General features: G+C 35.9%; 1 protein-coding gene and 1 long non-coding RNA gene across 6 annotated transcripts in view; both read left to right on the forward strand.

Moving 5' to 3' along the window:
* Window positions 1-2,141, forward strand: part of LOC149784698 (uncharacterized) — a 192,562-nt gene extending 190,421 nt beyond the window's left edge. For all 5 annotated transcript variants that reach the window (XR_016413934.1, XR_016413936.1, XR_016413937.1 and 2 more), the window contains one exon: window positions 2-2,141. This is a non-coding gene — a long non-coding RNA (uncharacterized LOC149784698). The remainder of the gene's footprint in view (window position 1) is intronic.
* Window positions 2,142-7,883: 5,742 nt separating this feature from the next.
* On the forward strand, window positions 7,884-9,003 carry LOC149784703 (zinc finger BED domain-containing protein 5-like). Its single transcript, XM_089933037.1, has 2 exons — window positions 7,884-8,264; window positions 8,698-9,003. The coding sequence occupies exons 1-2, from the start codon at window positions 7,884-7,886 to the stop codon at window positions 9,001-9,003; spliced, it is 687 nt and encodes a 228-aa protein (XP_089789163.1).
* The last annotated feature ends 8,865 nt before the right edge of the window (window positions 9,004-17,868 follow it).

A 17,868-nucleotide genomic window follows, 5' to 3' on the forward strand; every position in this document is an offset into this window, starting at 1 on the left:
GGGCGAAGCTTGGATGGCACTTGATTTGGGCCACAAGATGATAGTGACTCTTCATAAACATCTAATCTTGGCCGCGTTATTAATGGAGATGCAGAGCCAGATTGCAACCTAGATCCTGGTTGGTCATTCTTGGCTATCTGTACACCATAGTTCCATGGTTGACTCTGTTGTGTGAACTGTTGTGGACGCTTTGCTCTTTTCATAGGTCTTCCTGCAGCCATGTTTTCTTAGGAAGTAGCTAATGTAGGTTGATGCAGTATCAGTGACGTCATGGTTACCAATTGTTCTTGGTTGTGTTGGATCTTAGGATGTGACATCATTGTCAGGCTGGGGCTTGAAATTGTTAGGAAGCAAACCCCCCCCCCAATGTATAAAAGTCTGCATGTTTGGAGGTTTTTGATTTGTTTGACCATATAATGCAGTAGACTTATTTCATTTTCATTGTAATCAATTGTGTATGCAATCAGCAATCACATTCATTGTCCATGGAGTTAATTCCCCCGACTTTTCATTTCAATTCTTTGGCATACAAAGCATTTGTAGGGATTTAAATTAGGTTACTAGTAACAAAGAAAAAGTAATTATTTACCAAAAATATACATTTTTTGTCTACTGTTATGAAGTTATAGCATCAAGGACTTATTTTTAATGCTGGACAATTTTTGCACTATTGTCTCAAACTATATGGACTTTTCCCCACTTTTCTCTCTTGATTTCAATGTAAACATGACTAAAGTATGGTATGCAACTTGGGAAATGATCAGAATACATCATTTAATGTTGGAATTGAAAAATAAAACAAATAATTCATATGTATTTTACTCTTGAATATCTTTCTTTCATGTACAAATTACAGCATTTCCTAGTTACGTTAGAATACAGTTTTGACGTCATGAAACTACATTCAAGCTACTTCAGAGGGGTATAGTAAATTAATTATGTGGTTGTCATTTTGGAAGTAAATGCCATGTATAATATATCAAAATCTTTGAAACTGAATACAGAACATGACAAATTTTTCTGTAAGTTGACAACACATTTTCATTGATTCTTTAAGATGGCGCTCTACAATTTCGTATTTTGCATAGGGTTAGAATTTTAATGAAAAAGAATTTCCCATGATTTCTTCACTGGTTATACTGGCTATATAATAAAGACTTTGTATATCTTAGGTGATGTTAAAAGAACTTTTAATTCCCTTTATTTTGAAATATGATTGATGGGTGTAATTTAGGTTCTAGAGCATACAGCTTGGGCTCACTTAAGATGTGCTTGTTTAAAAAAACTGCTAGCTCCGCATGGTCATTTTCACTTCCTGAACTTCAGAGGTAAATTGTAGAAAAAAGAGCCGATAACTTTTTTTTACTTCTCAGATATTTTGTACTTGGTTCATTGCAGTTTCAGTAAATGCTATTGTCTACTTCAGCAAAATTCGTTTTCCCTATTTTAATAATTGCTAAAGTTAGTGTACTTTTGATTAATTCTGGTCAATTTGTCAAGCACGGGGGAGCATCCATTTTGTTGTACCATGTGCTTAGATCATGTACAATTTCCACAAGTACAGTATCCAAAGAAATGTCAGCCATATTACATAAAAGTAACATAGAGGTATGCCAACGTTATCTCTATTGTGCATCTTACAAATGCAAACAACTTCACCTAGCCCACGTCACTCTCTCAAAAGTTCAAATTAACTGGCGAGCGCCCCCACCCCCCCCCCCCAAATGCGACATACTATTAACATCTGGTTCCAGACTGTGCCTCTAACATATTTACCACTGGACTCTAAAACACAAACCCGGGCCTGGTTCCGAACCTTGATTGGGTTCACAAAACCATTACCACTTCGGTACGTTAAATGAACAAATTTTGAGAACTATTAACTTCTTTTTCTGTATAAGATTAATTTGGGAATTGGGATTATCTCAGTTAGAGATCATGTGAATTAGAACAAATGGAACATTTATGCTGATTTTCACATGCAATTTAAAACGGAAATTATTGTTGTCATTTCAACATGCTTTGTGAAACATCTGTTCTGAAAATTGGCAAATATTATAATTCACTATTCTGAGCACTAGTTTTTGTGAGAAAACACATTCAACCCTGGAAGACATATAATAAACTGTGTTGAATATTTATATTTGTTTCGTTTTGTGCTTGTATGATCCATATAGAATCTTTTGTAGTGAACACACATTTCTTGACTGTACAATACACTGGACAGGTCTAGTAAGTGAAAAAGGCGTGAGCTGTCAATCTATTCCATTTTATTTGATCTTGACACTTGGCACGTTACAATACATGGCAGCCAGTATAAATGGTGGAGGAAGAACCCTGGAAAACCCCAGAAAGAAACACCGATCCATGAGAAGCTATCGGCAAGCTTTCTCATATACCCACATTGACCTAACCCGAGATTCGAACCCACACAAAAATCAGATGGCAGTGATTCATAACAGTGAGCACTTTAGACCACTGGGCCACTCGGGGCCCCTATGTACACAAAACATAAGAAAGCATCACAGAAAAATGGAATAAAAATTAATTAAAATGCATACTATAGTATCATTTATTTTCTTTGGGCTCAATTTTTGTGGTTTTGTGAAAAAAAGGCATTTTCGTGGGTACTTAAATTTGTGGTTTCGCCTGTCAAAGTTTGCATATTAGTAGGTATTTAATTTCATGGTTTAACCGCTAGAAATACTCAAAATAAAGAGTACACATTTAAAGCAATACTACCACCTGTATGAGTACAAATCAAAGTCATGACAAGTTCAATACTTATACCATGCTTTTGACCAGGTGAAAACATCAGGCAAAGCCGACAGTGGCCAACAACACTAAAACAATACTTCCATCTCTTTGAGGGCAAATAAAACAACTGTCAAGATTAATCACTGTTTCCGTGTTTTCGTTTGAGTGCTCAATATCAAAGGAAGTCAACACAGCCAACAACATTAGTACATTGGTTATTAAAGTACATATGTATTGATCTCTTACTTAAACCACAGTCCATCAAGTTGCACCATCAATACTTTCTGACGATCATGGTGTTAACACAGTAGCTTAAGTGTGGTAAAATTCAGGGTAGACCCCCCCCCCTCGGTTCCTGGATTTCCTAACCCGTCAGAAGCTGTGCAGGTGCTTACTTACCAGGCAGCTAATGTTTCTGTCTGCCTCTTGTACAGACCGACTTAAATCACTAGATTTGACAGTAAGTAAAGAGTGCAAAGAAGAATTAAAGTCACACTTCCACGAGTGATATGCTAATCAGGTCATGGACGCCGTAACGGAAAAGATGTTACTGGTGAGGATCAGTGCACAGTATTATTAGTAAACCTTGCAACCTCATTAATCAAGCCAATTCACACTGATTGGATAATTGCAGCTCATGCAACAATGAGTGAAAGATCTGACCTAATTATCAGTGGTTATGAGAAAGCTGGACGTGTTTAATTCAGCAATTTTGGGATTATGTACATGAGAAGCATTTGTGAGTACCATGAAACTTGATTGTCACGATGTTGATACAGTGGTTTTGTCAAAAATCTGTGAAGTGTGAGCTTTAATACTGTGCTATAATTAGTGTATATACATAGTGTTTCAGTATTAATAGTGTTTCAAGAAATAGTTATAGTATTTTACAGGATTGTTGTTCTTTTGTATTAAAAATGCATGGATAAAATGAAAAGCGCTTTCAGAAGGATTTAAAAGTTTCAACAATAGTTGTACTCGAATGAAGGATCGATTGGAATAAAAATAAAACTTAATTTTCATATAGTGTTATTTTGTAATACTTTTCTTTCATTTTCAGTATTACTGTTTTTTGAATACTTTATGCTTTTTCTCTGTTTTCTCTCTATACTTACCTCAAAAATCGATTAAGGCAGTGAGTGTAAAATTAAAGATATCGGATACTTTATAGAACATGTGCATTGAAACAATATAAACTGATTTATAATTCTTGTTTCAAAAGGTTGAAATAAAAAATAAAACAAACACATGCCAAAGCTAATATTAAATAACCATATTACAGCATTTACCTTGGTTTATCAAATACTAGTAACTGTGTTAATCTCTAGGAAAGAAAGAGTGTAAGAAAACAGGGGGTCATCATCCTACGTGGCTCATTTTTCGTTGGGAATTTAAATTCGTGGCTTGGTGCAACGAAAACCACTTAAACTGGTCCCCCATGAAAGTTGATGATACTACAGTATCTTCAAAATGACTGCCTATATGGCCACAGGCCTAACAATGTGAAGGACTGGGCCACATGCAGCACATGGGTTGGACACGCCAAAAATAAATATACACATTTACTCATACAGTTGAAGGTGCTCAATTTCATATAAATGTACATCCCCACCACTACTAGATAGAGACAAGCACAATTTACAACTCTTGTGAAATTGGTATGAATATTTTTATCATCATAATATATACTTGTACCAAGATGCTTTCACAAATCCATTCCTACAGCTGCAAGTAAAAAAAAAACAGCAGCAACTTGTGCAAAATAAAGGAAATACACAGATTTGTCAAAATGTACATATTTTATTTTAACAACAATCAATAAACATGAGTCCCAAGTGGGCCTGTTATGCTCACCTAAATTAACTTAACACTTCATTATATCGCCAGACTGTTTTTTTGTTTCTCTTTTGTTTTTATTTTCCAAACATTACAAACTGATGTACCATGTTGCATAGAAATTACATGATAATTATAACCTCCAGATCAAGACGAGTAACATGCCAAGCCAGACAGGTGCAATGTGTCTCATTAATATAGACTATATTTGAAGTTCGGCCAAAATCACCAGAAGATATGGCTTTAAGAGTGGCAACAAAATCAGCCGATCACATTCTCTCATATGTATGCATCTGATTCACTTTAGATATTGTCCAAGAGTTTGATGACACAAACCTATAATCCCATTCTGATCAAATTGCTACCAGAGCAGTAATAAGCTCTGCCAATCAAATGCAATGTATTTAATTAATATAGATATGTATATCTGAAAGTTGATCAAAAGCAAAGATTTTTCTCATGTCATATTCATATTTTAGTCAGCACTGTACAGTGATGTGCAGACATGTTAAAAACCATTCATATAAATATATACTTTGATGGGGTATACAACATGTTAAAATATCAAAAGGACCATTTCCAAAGGCATTACAATAAGTCACTACTCTACTGTCAATTAGGCACTGTGACAGCCATTTGTGTTGCAGTGTTGGCACCATTTTCATTTACTACACATTAGGCATCATTAGAAGACTTTTGGTGGAAACCACATTTTGATATGACCATTCAATCAGGAATTAATTAAAACATTTTCAATATGCTCATTGTGGCAGTCATATTTGGGATTGACACCATTTTCATTCATGACCAACTAAACATCATAACTAGTCTTCTGGTGAAAACAATGCCATTTGACTTACCATGGGGTGGGGTAGGGTGGCAATAACTAATTTTAAAGACTGCTGCCATTTTAATTTAGTACCAACTAGACATCACAAGATTTTGAATATGGTGTCTGCAGTGGGCATAATATAAATATTTTCAAAAAGGCTGATGTGGTGGCCATATTTGATGTCAAACTGGCACTCTTTCATTTGGGTCCAACTTAACCTAATACAACCTTTAATGATCCCTGGCCGAGTCATACCAAAGACTTATAAACATGGTACTAACGGCTAACTTGCATGGCGCTCAGCATTAAGAGATTAGTGTTAGGACTGGTCGGCCTGGTGTCAGGATAACGTGACTGGGTGGGACATCATGCTACATGTCTGTGGCATAATGCCCCAGTGCTACACATCTCTATAAACTGTTACACTGCTGACATCGTAGCGATATGATTCAAAAATTGTTAAGGCTATGTTAAAAATCCAAATCACACACACACGTACAACCTTTAATGAAAACTTCATGATGATATGACCATCCAACAAGGAGCAAGCAATAACAAGACTGTCAAGATGGCCATTGTGGCAGCCATATTGGATATCAGTGTAACCATTTTTATTTTGGACAAGTCAGCAATGGTAAGAAGTTGTCTGATGAAAGTGAAATGCCATGTTGACATGACTCTGTTCAGATGGAAAAGTGATAATATGATTTTTAATTTAAAAACTCATGTCAAGACAACTTTCCTTCAGGAAAGTTAGCAATAAGATTTTCAAAGTGGCTGCCGTGTTGGCCATATTGGACATTATATCATTCAAACTTTCAACCAACTGAACAACATAAACAGTATTCTCATTCAAATTCCATATTGATATCATCCAATCCTGAGTAGCGATACAATTTCCTGATAGTTGCTGTGACAACCATACTTTGTCTAACCAGCACTGTTTATAATTACTATGAACTAGATCATTGGATAGAAGTGTGTGTACAGTTTTATGGCAATCGTCTATGTAGATAACAAGCAGTGGTTTTAATTACTATAAACTAGACCATTGGATAGAAGTGTGTGTACAGTTTTATGGCAATCATCCATGTAGATTACAAGCAGTGGTTTTAATTACTATGAACTAGACCATTAGATATAAGTATGTGTACAGTTTTATGGCAATCCTCCGTGTAGATTACTGTGAACTAGACCATTGGATAGAAGTGTGTGTACAGTTTTATGGCATACCTCTGTGTAGATTGCTATGAACTAGACCATTGGATAGAAGTGTGTGTACAGTTTTATGGCAATCCTCCGTGTAGATTACTATGAACTAGACCATTGGATAGAAGTGTGTGTACAGTTTTATGGCAATCCTCTGTGCAGATTACTATGAACTAGACCATTGGATAGAATGTGTGTGCACAGTTTTATGGCAATCCTCCGTGTAGATTACAAGCAGTGGTGCCAAACTTGCGCTAACAGACAGACTGAAGCAGGATGACATGGAAATACAAGTGATACCATAAGCTCCACTGGTCTTTGACCTTTAGAGCTTAAAACCTGATGTATTTTCACAAAGTAAGTATTTTAGAATCTGCTTAAAATCTTGATATCCATCATTTTCTACCTGTATAATCCACATTTTAATGGGTGAAAATCATAGACTTCTAGTAACCTTGGGGTGACAGCATTATTATAAGCATAGCCAATAAATCAACAATAACCTCTAACAGCATTATTATAAGCATAGCCAATAAATCAGCAATAACCTCTAATAGCATTATATAAGCATTACTAATAATTCAGAAATAACCTCTAATAGCATTATTATAAGCATAGCCAATAAATCAGCAATAACCTCTAATAGCATTATTATAAGCATAGCCAATAAATCAGCAATAACCTCTAATAGCATTATTATAAGCATTGCTAATAATTCAGAAATAACCTCTAATAGCATTATTATAAGCATAGCCAATAAATCAACAATAACCTCTAATAGCATTATTATAAGCATATCCAATAAATCAGCAATAACCTCTAATAGCATTATTATAAGCATAGCTAATAAATCAGCAATAACCTCTAATAGCATTATTATAAGCATATCCAATAAATCAGCAATAACCTCTAATAGCATTATTATAAGCATAGCTAATATATCAGCAATAACCTCTAATAGCATTATTATAAACGTAGTCAATAAATCAGCAATAACCTCTAATAGCATTGTTATAAGCGTAGCCCAGTGTTTTTCAACCGGGGTTGCGTGAGCGCCAGCCAGGGGTTCAACCGGTGGCCAGTAAAAATATAAAAATAACGGCCGAAATCGCCAGGGACCAAGTCTGGTAGTACCGGAACTGTGCGGTAATTAGTCGTTGTTTATCCACTTAATTTCTGTTTCCGTTCTTGTCCTAATGAGCGTTTAGCGTTTGAATTAATTTTATAACACTGTTGTTTTTGCGCGACCATGGACCGATTTATTAAGAAGAGAAAATTAGACGATGCCACAGCTGACGACCAAACTAAAACTCAGGAGCAGTCGACTGAAGCTAATACCGCGTCATGTGAGCCGAAGATGCCAAAAATTGACGTTGTCGATCGGAATCTTAAAGTTCGTCAGTACAGTGACAATTACTTAGCTATGGGATTCACTTGGGCAGGAGACCCAGACTGCCCCTTACCGCTCTTTGTTGTCTACGGGGAAAAGCTTGCCAATAGTACCATGGCACCAGCTAAATTGAAGCGACACTTAACAACTAAACATCCGGATGTAGCGCACAAGAATGTGGCGTACTTCGAGAGGGCGCTAAGCTTGAATAAAAAAAAACAACGCTACATTCGAGAAAAAGTTCAAGATAAATGACAAAGCTCAAGAAGCAAGTGATGCTGTCGCGGAGATCGTTGCAAAGAAAATGAAATCATCGCATACCCTCGCCGAAACCGTAATCTTACCTGTATGCCGAGAAATTGTGAGAATTATGTTTGGCGAGAGTGCCGTATCTGACATCAGTAAGATTCCACTGTCAGACAATACGATAAGCAGACCTATTTCAGACATGTCCAGCGACATTGAAAGTCACGTTTTAGCGAAGATAAAGACACGTGGATTCTTTGTACTGCAGGTGGGTGAAAGCACCGATGTCAGCGGTAAATCACAGCTTATGGGGTTTGTACGTTTTATTGACAATGGAGCTATTGTTGAAGATTTTTTCTGCTGACTTGAGTTACCAGAAACAACAAAAGGACATGACATATTTGACGTTGTCAATTCATATTTGCAGTCATGTGACTTGAACTGGAAAAACTGCGTTGGCATTTGTACGGATGGCGCCCCTGCCATGACGGGAAATGTCAAAGGTTTTGTCTCGCTGGTGCGACAGATGAATCCAGCTATCATGGTCACGCACTGTTTCATCCACAGAGAAGCAATAGTTGCTAAAACAGTTGGAGTCGAGTTAAAGTCTGTGCTGGACATGGTGGTGAAAATCGTTAATTATATGAAGATGAGGCCTCTGAAATGTCGTCAGTTCACCAAACTTTGTGAAAGCATGGAAGCGGACCATGTCACACTCATCCAACACCCTTAAGTACGGTGGCTGTCTCGCGGAAAAGTTTTATCTCGTTTCTACGAGCTGAGAGAGGAGATGCTGATGTTCTGTTCTCGTGAAAACTTGAAGGATTTTGAAGAAGTACTGAGCAGCGAGTGTTGGTGTTCCAAACTAGATTATCTAGCATATATATTTTATGAATTGAACATTTTGAACAGTGGAATGCAAAGCAGACATAAAACGTATTGACTTCAACTGACAGAATAAACGTATTTCTGAAGAAATTGGTAATTTGGAAGAAGCATGCATCTGCTGGAAATTTGGAAATGTTTCCCAGTGTTGTTCAAAAAAAATTACCAAGAAATTCTTCCATTGATTGTGACCTATTTGGATGCTCTGTTGAATCCTTTCAGCAAATATTTTCAGTCGGTATCTGTTGACCAGTACAACTGAGTTAGAAACCCGTTTGTGGAATTTGAACCGTGCCAAGGACAATTTACTTTTAAGGAAGAGGAGGAGCTCGTTAGCGTTGCGAGTGACAGAACGCTGAAGTTAAAACATGCAGAGTTGAACCTGGATGCGGTTTGGTTACTAGTTGAAAACGAGTACCCGGCTATCGCTGAGAAAGCTTTGCGACTTATGTTGCAGTTTTCAACTTCTTACATGTGCGAGTTCGGATTTTCTGCTATGACCACCATCAAACACAAGAAATGAGAACGACTTTTGTCTGTCGAAGATGAACTTCTGGTGTCTCTCTCGAACATTCGGCCACGAATTCAACTGCTTTGTAGAAATCACCAAGCACAAGTTTCGCACTGAAATGTTCGCTACTGCAAACTGATGCTAACGGGTAACAGTAAAGTAACTTAGTAACTAGTGATATCGGCTATTCTGGCCACACGAGTTTATTTTTGATTTGGGCTACAATTACAGTGTTACACTCATACGTATATATCAATCGGTGTTTTCTTGTGTCACTGCGTGTGGTTCCGCGTGCAATCTAAACACTCCGAAGGTTCCGTTCCAATAAAAAGGTTGAAAAACACTGGCATAGCCAATAAAGCAGCAATAACCTCTAATATCATTGTTATAAGCATAGCCAATAAATCAGCAATAACCTTTAATAGCATTATTATAAGCATAGCCAATAAATCAGCCATAACCTCTAATAGCATTGTTATGAGCATAGCCAATAAATCAGCAATAACCTCTGATAGAAGCTACAACTGATGCCTCACATGTAAAGTATGCAGTCCACTCATCTATGATTATTTTTGAAAAGATTTCCAGCCCTCAACATTTATTCCCACTTTCAACAGTACTTGTCAGAAAGGGTCTTCTACGTAGACTACATGTAAATACTGGAAAAATTGATGTCATCATTGAACAAAATAAAAATAACTGCACCAGCAAACTTGAAAGGAAAAAACAAATTGCTTTTTGTAATGGTGCATTACAAACAGATGTGCATCCAATTATCATGTTTTCCATTTAAAACAAACAGTACCCAATACATAAACTTAAACCAACTATCAGCAATTGAAAGTAATTAAAACAATGTAGGCCATGCAAACAGTAGTTTAAACTAAGGCCATAGCACTTGTCAGGCTGCATGCACTCTCCAAAATTCATCATGACAGTGAGAACAGAATGCTAGAAACTGAATACAAACATTAATAATGTCAATCAAAGATTAAATGTCGGTCACAATGCACTTCGTTTTTCAAAATGAAGAGGAAATCCCATGCCAGTTTAGCGACAAATCAGTGGATTAAAATTCGAAACAGAGCATTAGCACAATAGTCAAAAAATGTTTAACAAGTGCTGGAAACCAATTAACGGTGATTTTTACATGCACTAAACAAGTTTGATGTCAATATGAGAGAAGAGAAATAAATTGTGAACAAACATATTTCCTTAGCTGCCTTGAAATGAAATGCCACAGATGCATCTTTATTGGCTAATAGGTGTTGATCAGCTTTGCAAGTCATCAATAGCAATAGAAGTGGATTGACATCACTGGTTTGTAAAAAAAAAAATGCAGATTCATACAATAGCATCATCTAACTCATCATTATTTTTAAATGAACGGAACCTTAAAAGCACAGATAATAGCGTAACAAATGTTGGGCCAAAAAGTTCCTGCTTTTTCATGACCTATTTAATGTTAGATGAACAAACTCACAAAGAATGGTTATATTCTGAGAAAATGACCTACATAACGTCTCTGATACAAATATTCACAACTCAACTCCTCTCCCCTCAAGTTCCAGTACATGATATTTGTAACTTCCATCTTTTCAGCTAATATTAACTGCCATCATTTTGATTGCTATTCGTGTAAACTTATTTTTCTTAAATTTTACAGCGTCAAACCAGCCTGAAAACTAAAGAAGCCCTTAGGTAAAAATATTTGATATTCCTGGTGTATTTGTTGCAGTGATTTAATTCATTCTTTATACTGAGATGTAACTTTCCAGCTAGATCAAGATGATCACGTATACCTTGAAAATTGTATTATTCCTTTAAACATTAAAATAACAATTGACTGAAGCTCCACAGAAGACCTTAGATTTATTGCATGCATATGTATAGTGATGGTCCAAACAAATCTCATGGGGCCTATAAGCTGGGGTTATCATAGACAAAGAATACCCTAGAGTTATTGCATGTACAGTGATGGCCCAAATAATCTCATGGGACCAAGAAGCTGGGGATATGGTAGACACAGAAGACTATATTTATTACATGCATAGTGATGGCCCAAATAATCTCATGGGTCCAATAAGCTGGGCGTATGGTAGACACAGAAGACACTATATGTATTGCATGCATAGTGATGGCCCAAATAGCCTCATGGGGCCAATAAGCTTGGTGTATGATAAACACAGAAAACACTATATTTATTGCATGCATAGTGATGGGCCAAATAATCTCATGAGACCAATAAGCTGGGGGTATGGTAGACACAGAAGACTCTATATTTATTACATGCATAGTGATGGCCCAAATAATCTCATGGGGCTAATTAGCTGGGGGTATGGTAGACACAGAAGTCTCTAGATTTATTGCATGCATAGTGATGGGCCAAATAATCTCATGGGGCCAATTAGCTGGGGGTATGGTAGACACAGAAGTCTCTAGATTTATTTCATGCATAGTGATGGGCCAAATAATCTCATGGGGCCAATTAGCTGGGGGTATGGTAGACACAGAAGACTCTAGATTTATTGCATGCATAGTGCTGGGCCAAATAATCTCATGGGACCAATAAGCTGGGGGTATGGTAGACAATAATGGCTCAAAAGTTTATACTTAAATAACATCCATGGCTCAGAGAATCGTTTCACTATAAAGACTATTTGTATCCCGGCAAAAAAGGTAATAATATGATCAGATCATGTTAGGAATCATTTGAATGTGTTAAATTAATGACAGTGTACATTAAAGTGTAACCTTTTGAGACAATAAAATTTCGGCATTGACGTGTGTGCCGCATAGTTTACCTGTTTTGAAAATAGAGTTGCATGTATACAATGTATGTGCAGTGAAGAAGACAATGTCTAATTCTTGCATGGAACAGGATTCCTAAAGTTGAATCGAGTTAATGGTAAGTAAAAACTTACTTTTGCGTATACCACTGTTCTGTAATTCAAGAAGGGATGCACCATAGAGTTGAAAAGACGGTACATGTACGTTTTTTCACCTGTTTTCACATGTGCATGCACTTGTCCACATGTAACAAATTCGCGAAAATCACACGTTTTGGAGCCCGTAACTTTAGTTTGGTACAGCGCAGAAAAGTCAATGATGGCTTGATGGATAGAAAAATATCTCGGGAGTAAAACAAGCCATATAGTATGGTCGTGTGCCTTTAAAGACGGAAATAGCAGATGGAAATCGAGGGTCATAGGTGGAACGAATTATTTGGAAGTTACGTACCTTCTATCATATATTATGATAGAGCGGGTCCTATGTCAGAACGGGCCATGGGCGTAATCTAAGGTATTTTTGTCACTCTGGATGTTTTTTTTCCCTTTAGATTATTGTCTTGTTTTTTTTTTTTCTCAACATCAAGTTCGCGTTGAGCACCTATGATGTAAGGTGGTCTTTATGATATAGCAACAGGGGATAATTTTTTCATCATTATAGAATATATAAAAATGGGATGTTTTTTGCATAATTTGAGTGTGCAGATTTCCAAAATGAACTCATCTTTATGATATATTTTCAAATAAATTCACAGGAAGCATTCAAACACATGTACCGTCCACCATTTTTAATATTGGTCTTTGGAAATTTTTGAAAATTCTTGTCCTCATATTATTTCAAGCTGAAATTTGCATATTTCTTACATATATTTTATATAGAAATGTTTTGTGAACATTCAGCTTTACGAATAAATTGACTTTTTATATGGTCCAGGTAATTCAGAAGCCCCGCTGTGCTTTTTATCAACCCTCCAAACATTTTTGCATGAAATACTATATTTTTGAGTCATACACAAGTTGAAATTATATGTTGCTTTTAAAATGGTATGTTTTCTGCTTAATTTGAGTGTGCAGATTTCAAAAATGAACCATCTTTGTGATATCTTTTCAAATAAATTCACAGCAAGCATTCAAACACATGTACCATCCACCACTTTTAATATTGGTCTTTGGCAATTTTTAAAAATTCTTGACCTCATGTTATTTCAAGCTGAAATTTGCATATTTGTTACATATAATTTATTATAGAAATGTTTTGTGAACATTCAGCTTTAAGAATGAATTGACTTTTTATATGTTCCAGGTAATTCAACAACCCCCCTGTGCCTTTTTATCACCCCCAACATATTTGCATGAAATACTACATTTTTGAGTCATACACAAGTTGAAATTATATGTTGCTTTTAAAATGGAATATTTTATACTTAATTAGGGTGTGCAGATTTCAAAAATGAGCCCATCACCAAGGCCTTATTACTCACCGTGCACTGTCGCCGAAATACACACAGACAACAACACCCTGAGCTCATATTCTCAACAATAAACAATTACCTTTAATTCCCTACCAAAAAAGCATAAATAAAACTCTTCTATCACCAGACTAGAACAACATTCGTGGGTACTAAACTGGAAGTATTAATTGTGACCCGATTGTAGACGTGAGACTGACAGCATCGAAGTCAGGACCGTCTGTCCTTTCGGACCAAAATTTCAAAATTCTAATTCCAACTTTTTATCAGTCATGACTAATTTTATTCAGGTAAAAACAATGTCTGAATGTATTATATTATTATGCAAAAAGTAGAATTTGCCCAGATTTTGATTTATCCGAATTTCGGTTTTGTACAAAACTAGGAATTGCCCAGTATTTGATTTATACAAATATTGGGTTTGTCTAAATTTCGGAATCGCTCAGATTTTCAATTGAATGTTTTATTTATAAAGAGTTTCTATAAATAGGATTAGTACAAGTCTCCTGAAATGGGCTTATCGTTTGATGTTATAAAAACATAATCTTCATTTTATCAAAATTAGTTCATTAAACTCTTACGTTACGTGTTTGGGCTCGAATAAACAGTAACACAGGAAAAGTGAAAACAATAAGCTTAAAAAAATATAATTTATTTCCTTGGAAACATTCTGCAGTACTGAAAAAATATGAAGTTACTGTTTTAAGAATCAAATCCAAAAATAATCCAAGAATAATCCAGGAATAACATGTTTAAAGTCCTAATAACAAAATATTCTAATGATTTCAAGTTCGAGTCCCGACGAAGAATTCAAGATGGAGGATGATGACGTATGCTGTAATCTGTAGTGTACCAGTCTACAGTTCCTTGTAGAAACAAGAAATATCACTCCGGTTTTGGAATCTGAATAAATTTTTTTTTATATAAACTGTTTTTGATTAAAAATCTCACATGAGCACACGTATTTTCCAGGGGCCCGAGTGGCCGAGTGGTCTAAAGCTCTCTCCCTTACGGATCACTGCCATCTCACCTCTGTCTGCGTGGGCTCGAGTCTCGGATTCAGCCAATGTGGGTATATGAGAAAGCTTGCCAGTAGCTTCTCGTGGGTCGGTGGTTCTTTCCGGGATTTTCCCTTGTTCTTCCTCCACCATTAATACTGGCCGCCATGTATAGCCTATCGTGTTCTTAAAAATGGTGTTAAACCCCACAACAACAACAACAGCAGCAACAACATCAACAACGTATTTTCCAGTAAAAAAATAAATAATTATTTTGAATCCAAGCAACTCGGGGTCACGTAATCATGTTCCAGAACCTCGTCAAAATTATGTATTTATTAAAGATCACATACTCCCCAGTACAACCCTGACGAAAACCAGTTTTTTTTTAACTCTAAGAAATAAAAAATTTTTCTTACATATTAAATACTTAGTCCCATCATGACCTCGGCAACAACTAATCATTTTAAAATAAAAATAGAACTTATTTACATGGTTGCTACTAATTTTAAATCAAGGTCAGGATCTAGATCAACACATTGTGTTTACAAAACAACAGTCAATGTCAAACTATTTTCTGAAAAAGGTATCATCTCTAGTGAATAAATTTACATTACAAAAACATATAATGAAAAATATAAAAAATAAAACTGACAATTAAATTGAAATAAATATGTATTAAATTAGATTTAGTTAAATCAAATGTACATAACAAAAAAAAATTATGCTAAAAATGTTGTTTCTTGAAGTATACTTTAAAATTATGTCTTAAAAACAATCTTGTTTGCTTATGTTGTATAGTAAATGTGTGGTCATGAAGTAAAATTTGTATTGTGTATGTCAATGTAATTGAGATATTGTGAGTATTAGAAAAAAGAAATAAGAGAACTCAATAAAAAGTAAAACATAATTTATTCTGTATTAATTTACATCATAAATATCACCTCTATAATCTCCTCTTTCGTTCTATTCTTTTACTGTACAGAAATATCAATACCAATACCACAATCAAAATTCTACATTTATTTCAATTCAAGCCAGTTCCAGGCGAACCCAGAATATGTTATAACTGATAGAACCGTAGGAAACAGTCAAACAGTACACACACACACACACACACACACATGCATACGCACATACATACATACATACATACATACATACAGACACACACACACAGACACACACACACACATACACATATATACATACATACATGCATACATACATACATACATACATACATACATACATACATGCATACATACATACATACATACATACATACATACATACATACATACATACATACATAATAATGAGGACTTTGTATAGCGTCTAATCTTTAGAAGCTCTAAGCGCTTTACAAAATTAGACAACACATATAAAATAAAAATAAAAAACAAAAACATAATGATATGATTACAAAAACAAACACCATGAAATTAGAAAACATTAGAAAAACATGCTGAGAATATTTAAGGTAGGAAACATTATTAGGTCTTTAAGCTTGTTCTTGCAGTCAAAATAAATGAGTTTTGAGAGCCCTCTTGAATGTGATCTTTGTGTCTAAGTTCAGTGGCCAATTCATTCCACGTTGCTGGGCCCTGGTATGCAAAAGAACGTTGTCCATATGACTTTGTTTTCATATTGGGAATAATGAGTATACGATTGTCAGAAGAGGAGCGTAAGTATCTTGCTGGTGTGTACACATGGGTGAGATCGGATAGGTATGTTGGACTAGAGTCCGACAGCGAAACGTAGCACAGAGAACAAATTTGTGATTGATTCTGGATCGAATGGATAGCCAGTGTAGGGTACAGAGCAGCGGGGAGGTGTGCTCTGATCGTGGTACACTAAGTATGATCTGAGCAGCTGTGGTTTGAACTTGTTGAAGTTTCTGGAGCAGATATTGAGATGAACCAGACAAAATTGAGTTACAGTAGTCCAGTGTTGAAAGTACTAATGAACACACAAGTGTTTTAGTGGCATCACCTGAAAGATATTTGCGAACTGAGCTGATGGGTCTCAGCTCAAGATATGCAGCCTTGCATATGTTCATTACATGTTGGTGCAATGTGAGAGTACTGTCCAGAGTAACACTTAGGTTTTGTACTGATTGTGTGAATTTAATGTTGGTGTTGCTGATATTTATTGTTTGAGGCAAAAGATGTGAATGAAAAGTTCTTTGTTGTGTGACCAGAATGGCCTCCGTTTTATCATCATTCATCTGCAGCTTGTTACATGTCATCCATGATTTCACATCAGAAATGCACCTCTCTACACCTTGGATGGTAACATCAACTTCAGTTGGGTGGCTAGATTGGTATATTTGGGTGTCATCAGCGTACAATTGTTGAGACACTGGATGATGATCGATGACACCTGAGAGCGACTGAGTGCATAATGAAGAGAACAGGTCCAAGAACAGACCCCTGTGGAACACCACAACATAGATCAACTGGGCAGATACAATTTGTGTCCTGTTGACCAAGTAGGACTTGAACCACAGTAAGTCTGTATCATGAATGTTAAATACATGCTGGAGACGGTGAAGTAATATATCATGGTATATTGTGTCAAATGCTGCAGACAAATCAAGGAGGGTGAGGACTGTAATCTTTCCTCTATCCAACCCAGAGAGAATGTCATTAACTACTTTTAGAAGAGTAGTTTCAGTACTGCGGCAAGGGCGATATGTAGATTATACATTGCTAAAATGACTGTTTTAATTCATATGAGATACAAGCTGGGATAGGACAATTTTTTCTAAGATTTTTTATATGAATGGGAGATTAGAATCTGGGCGGTAGTTCTTTTAATTGTTGTGGTCTAGTGTTTGGTTTCTTCAGCAGAGGCTTTACAATGGCAGTTTTTAAACATGATGGGAATTCCTAGATGAGAGAGAGGTATTAATAACATTAGATAATTAAGGCAATACTGGAT

Source organism: Sinohyriopsis cumingii, chromosome 14 (assembly GCF_028554795.1).
Source record: "Sinohyriopsis cumingii isolate HCF-2022 chromosome 14, ASM2855479v2, whole genome shotgun sequence".
NCBI classification, from domain to species: Eukaryota; Metazoa; Mollusca; class Bivalvia; order Unionida; family Unionidae; genus Sinohyriopsis; species Sinohyriopsis cumingii.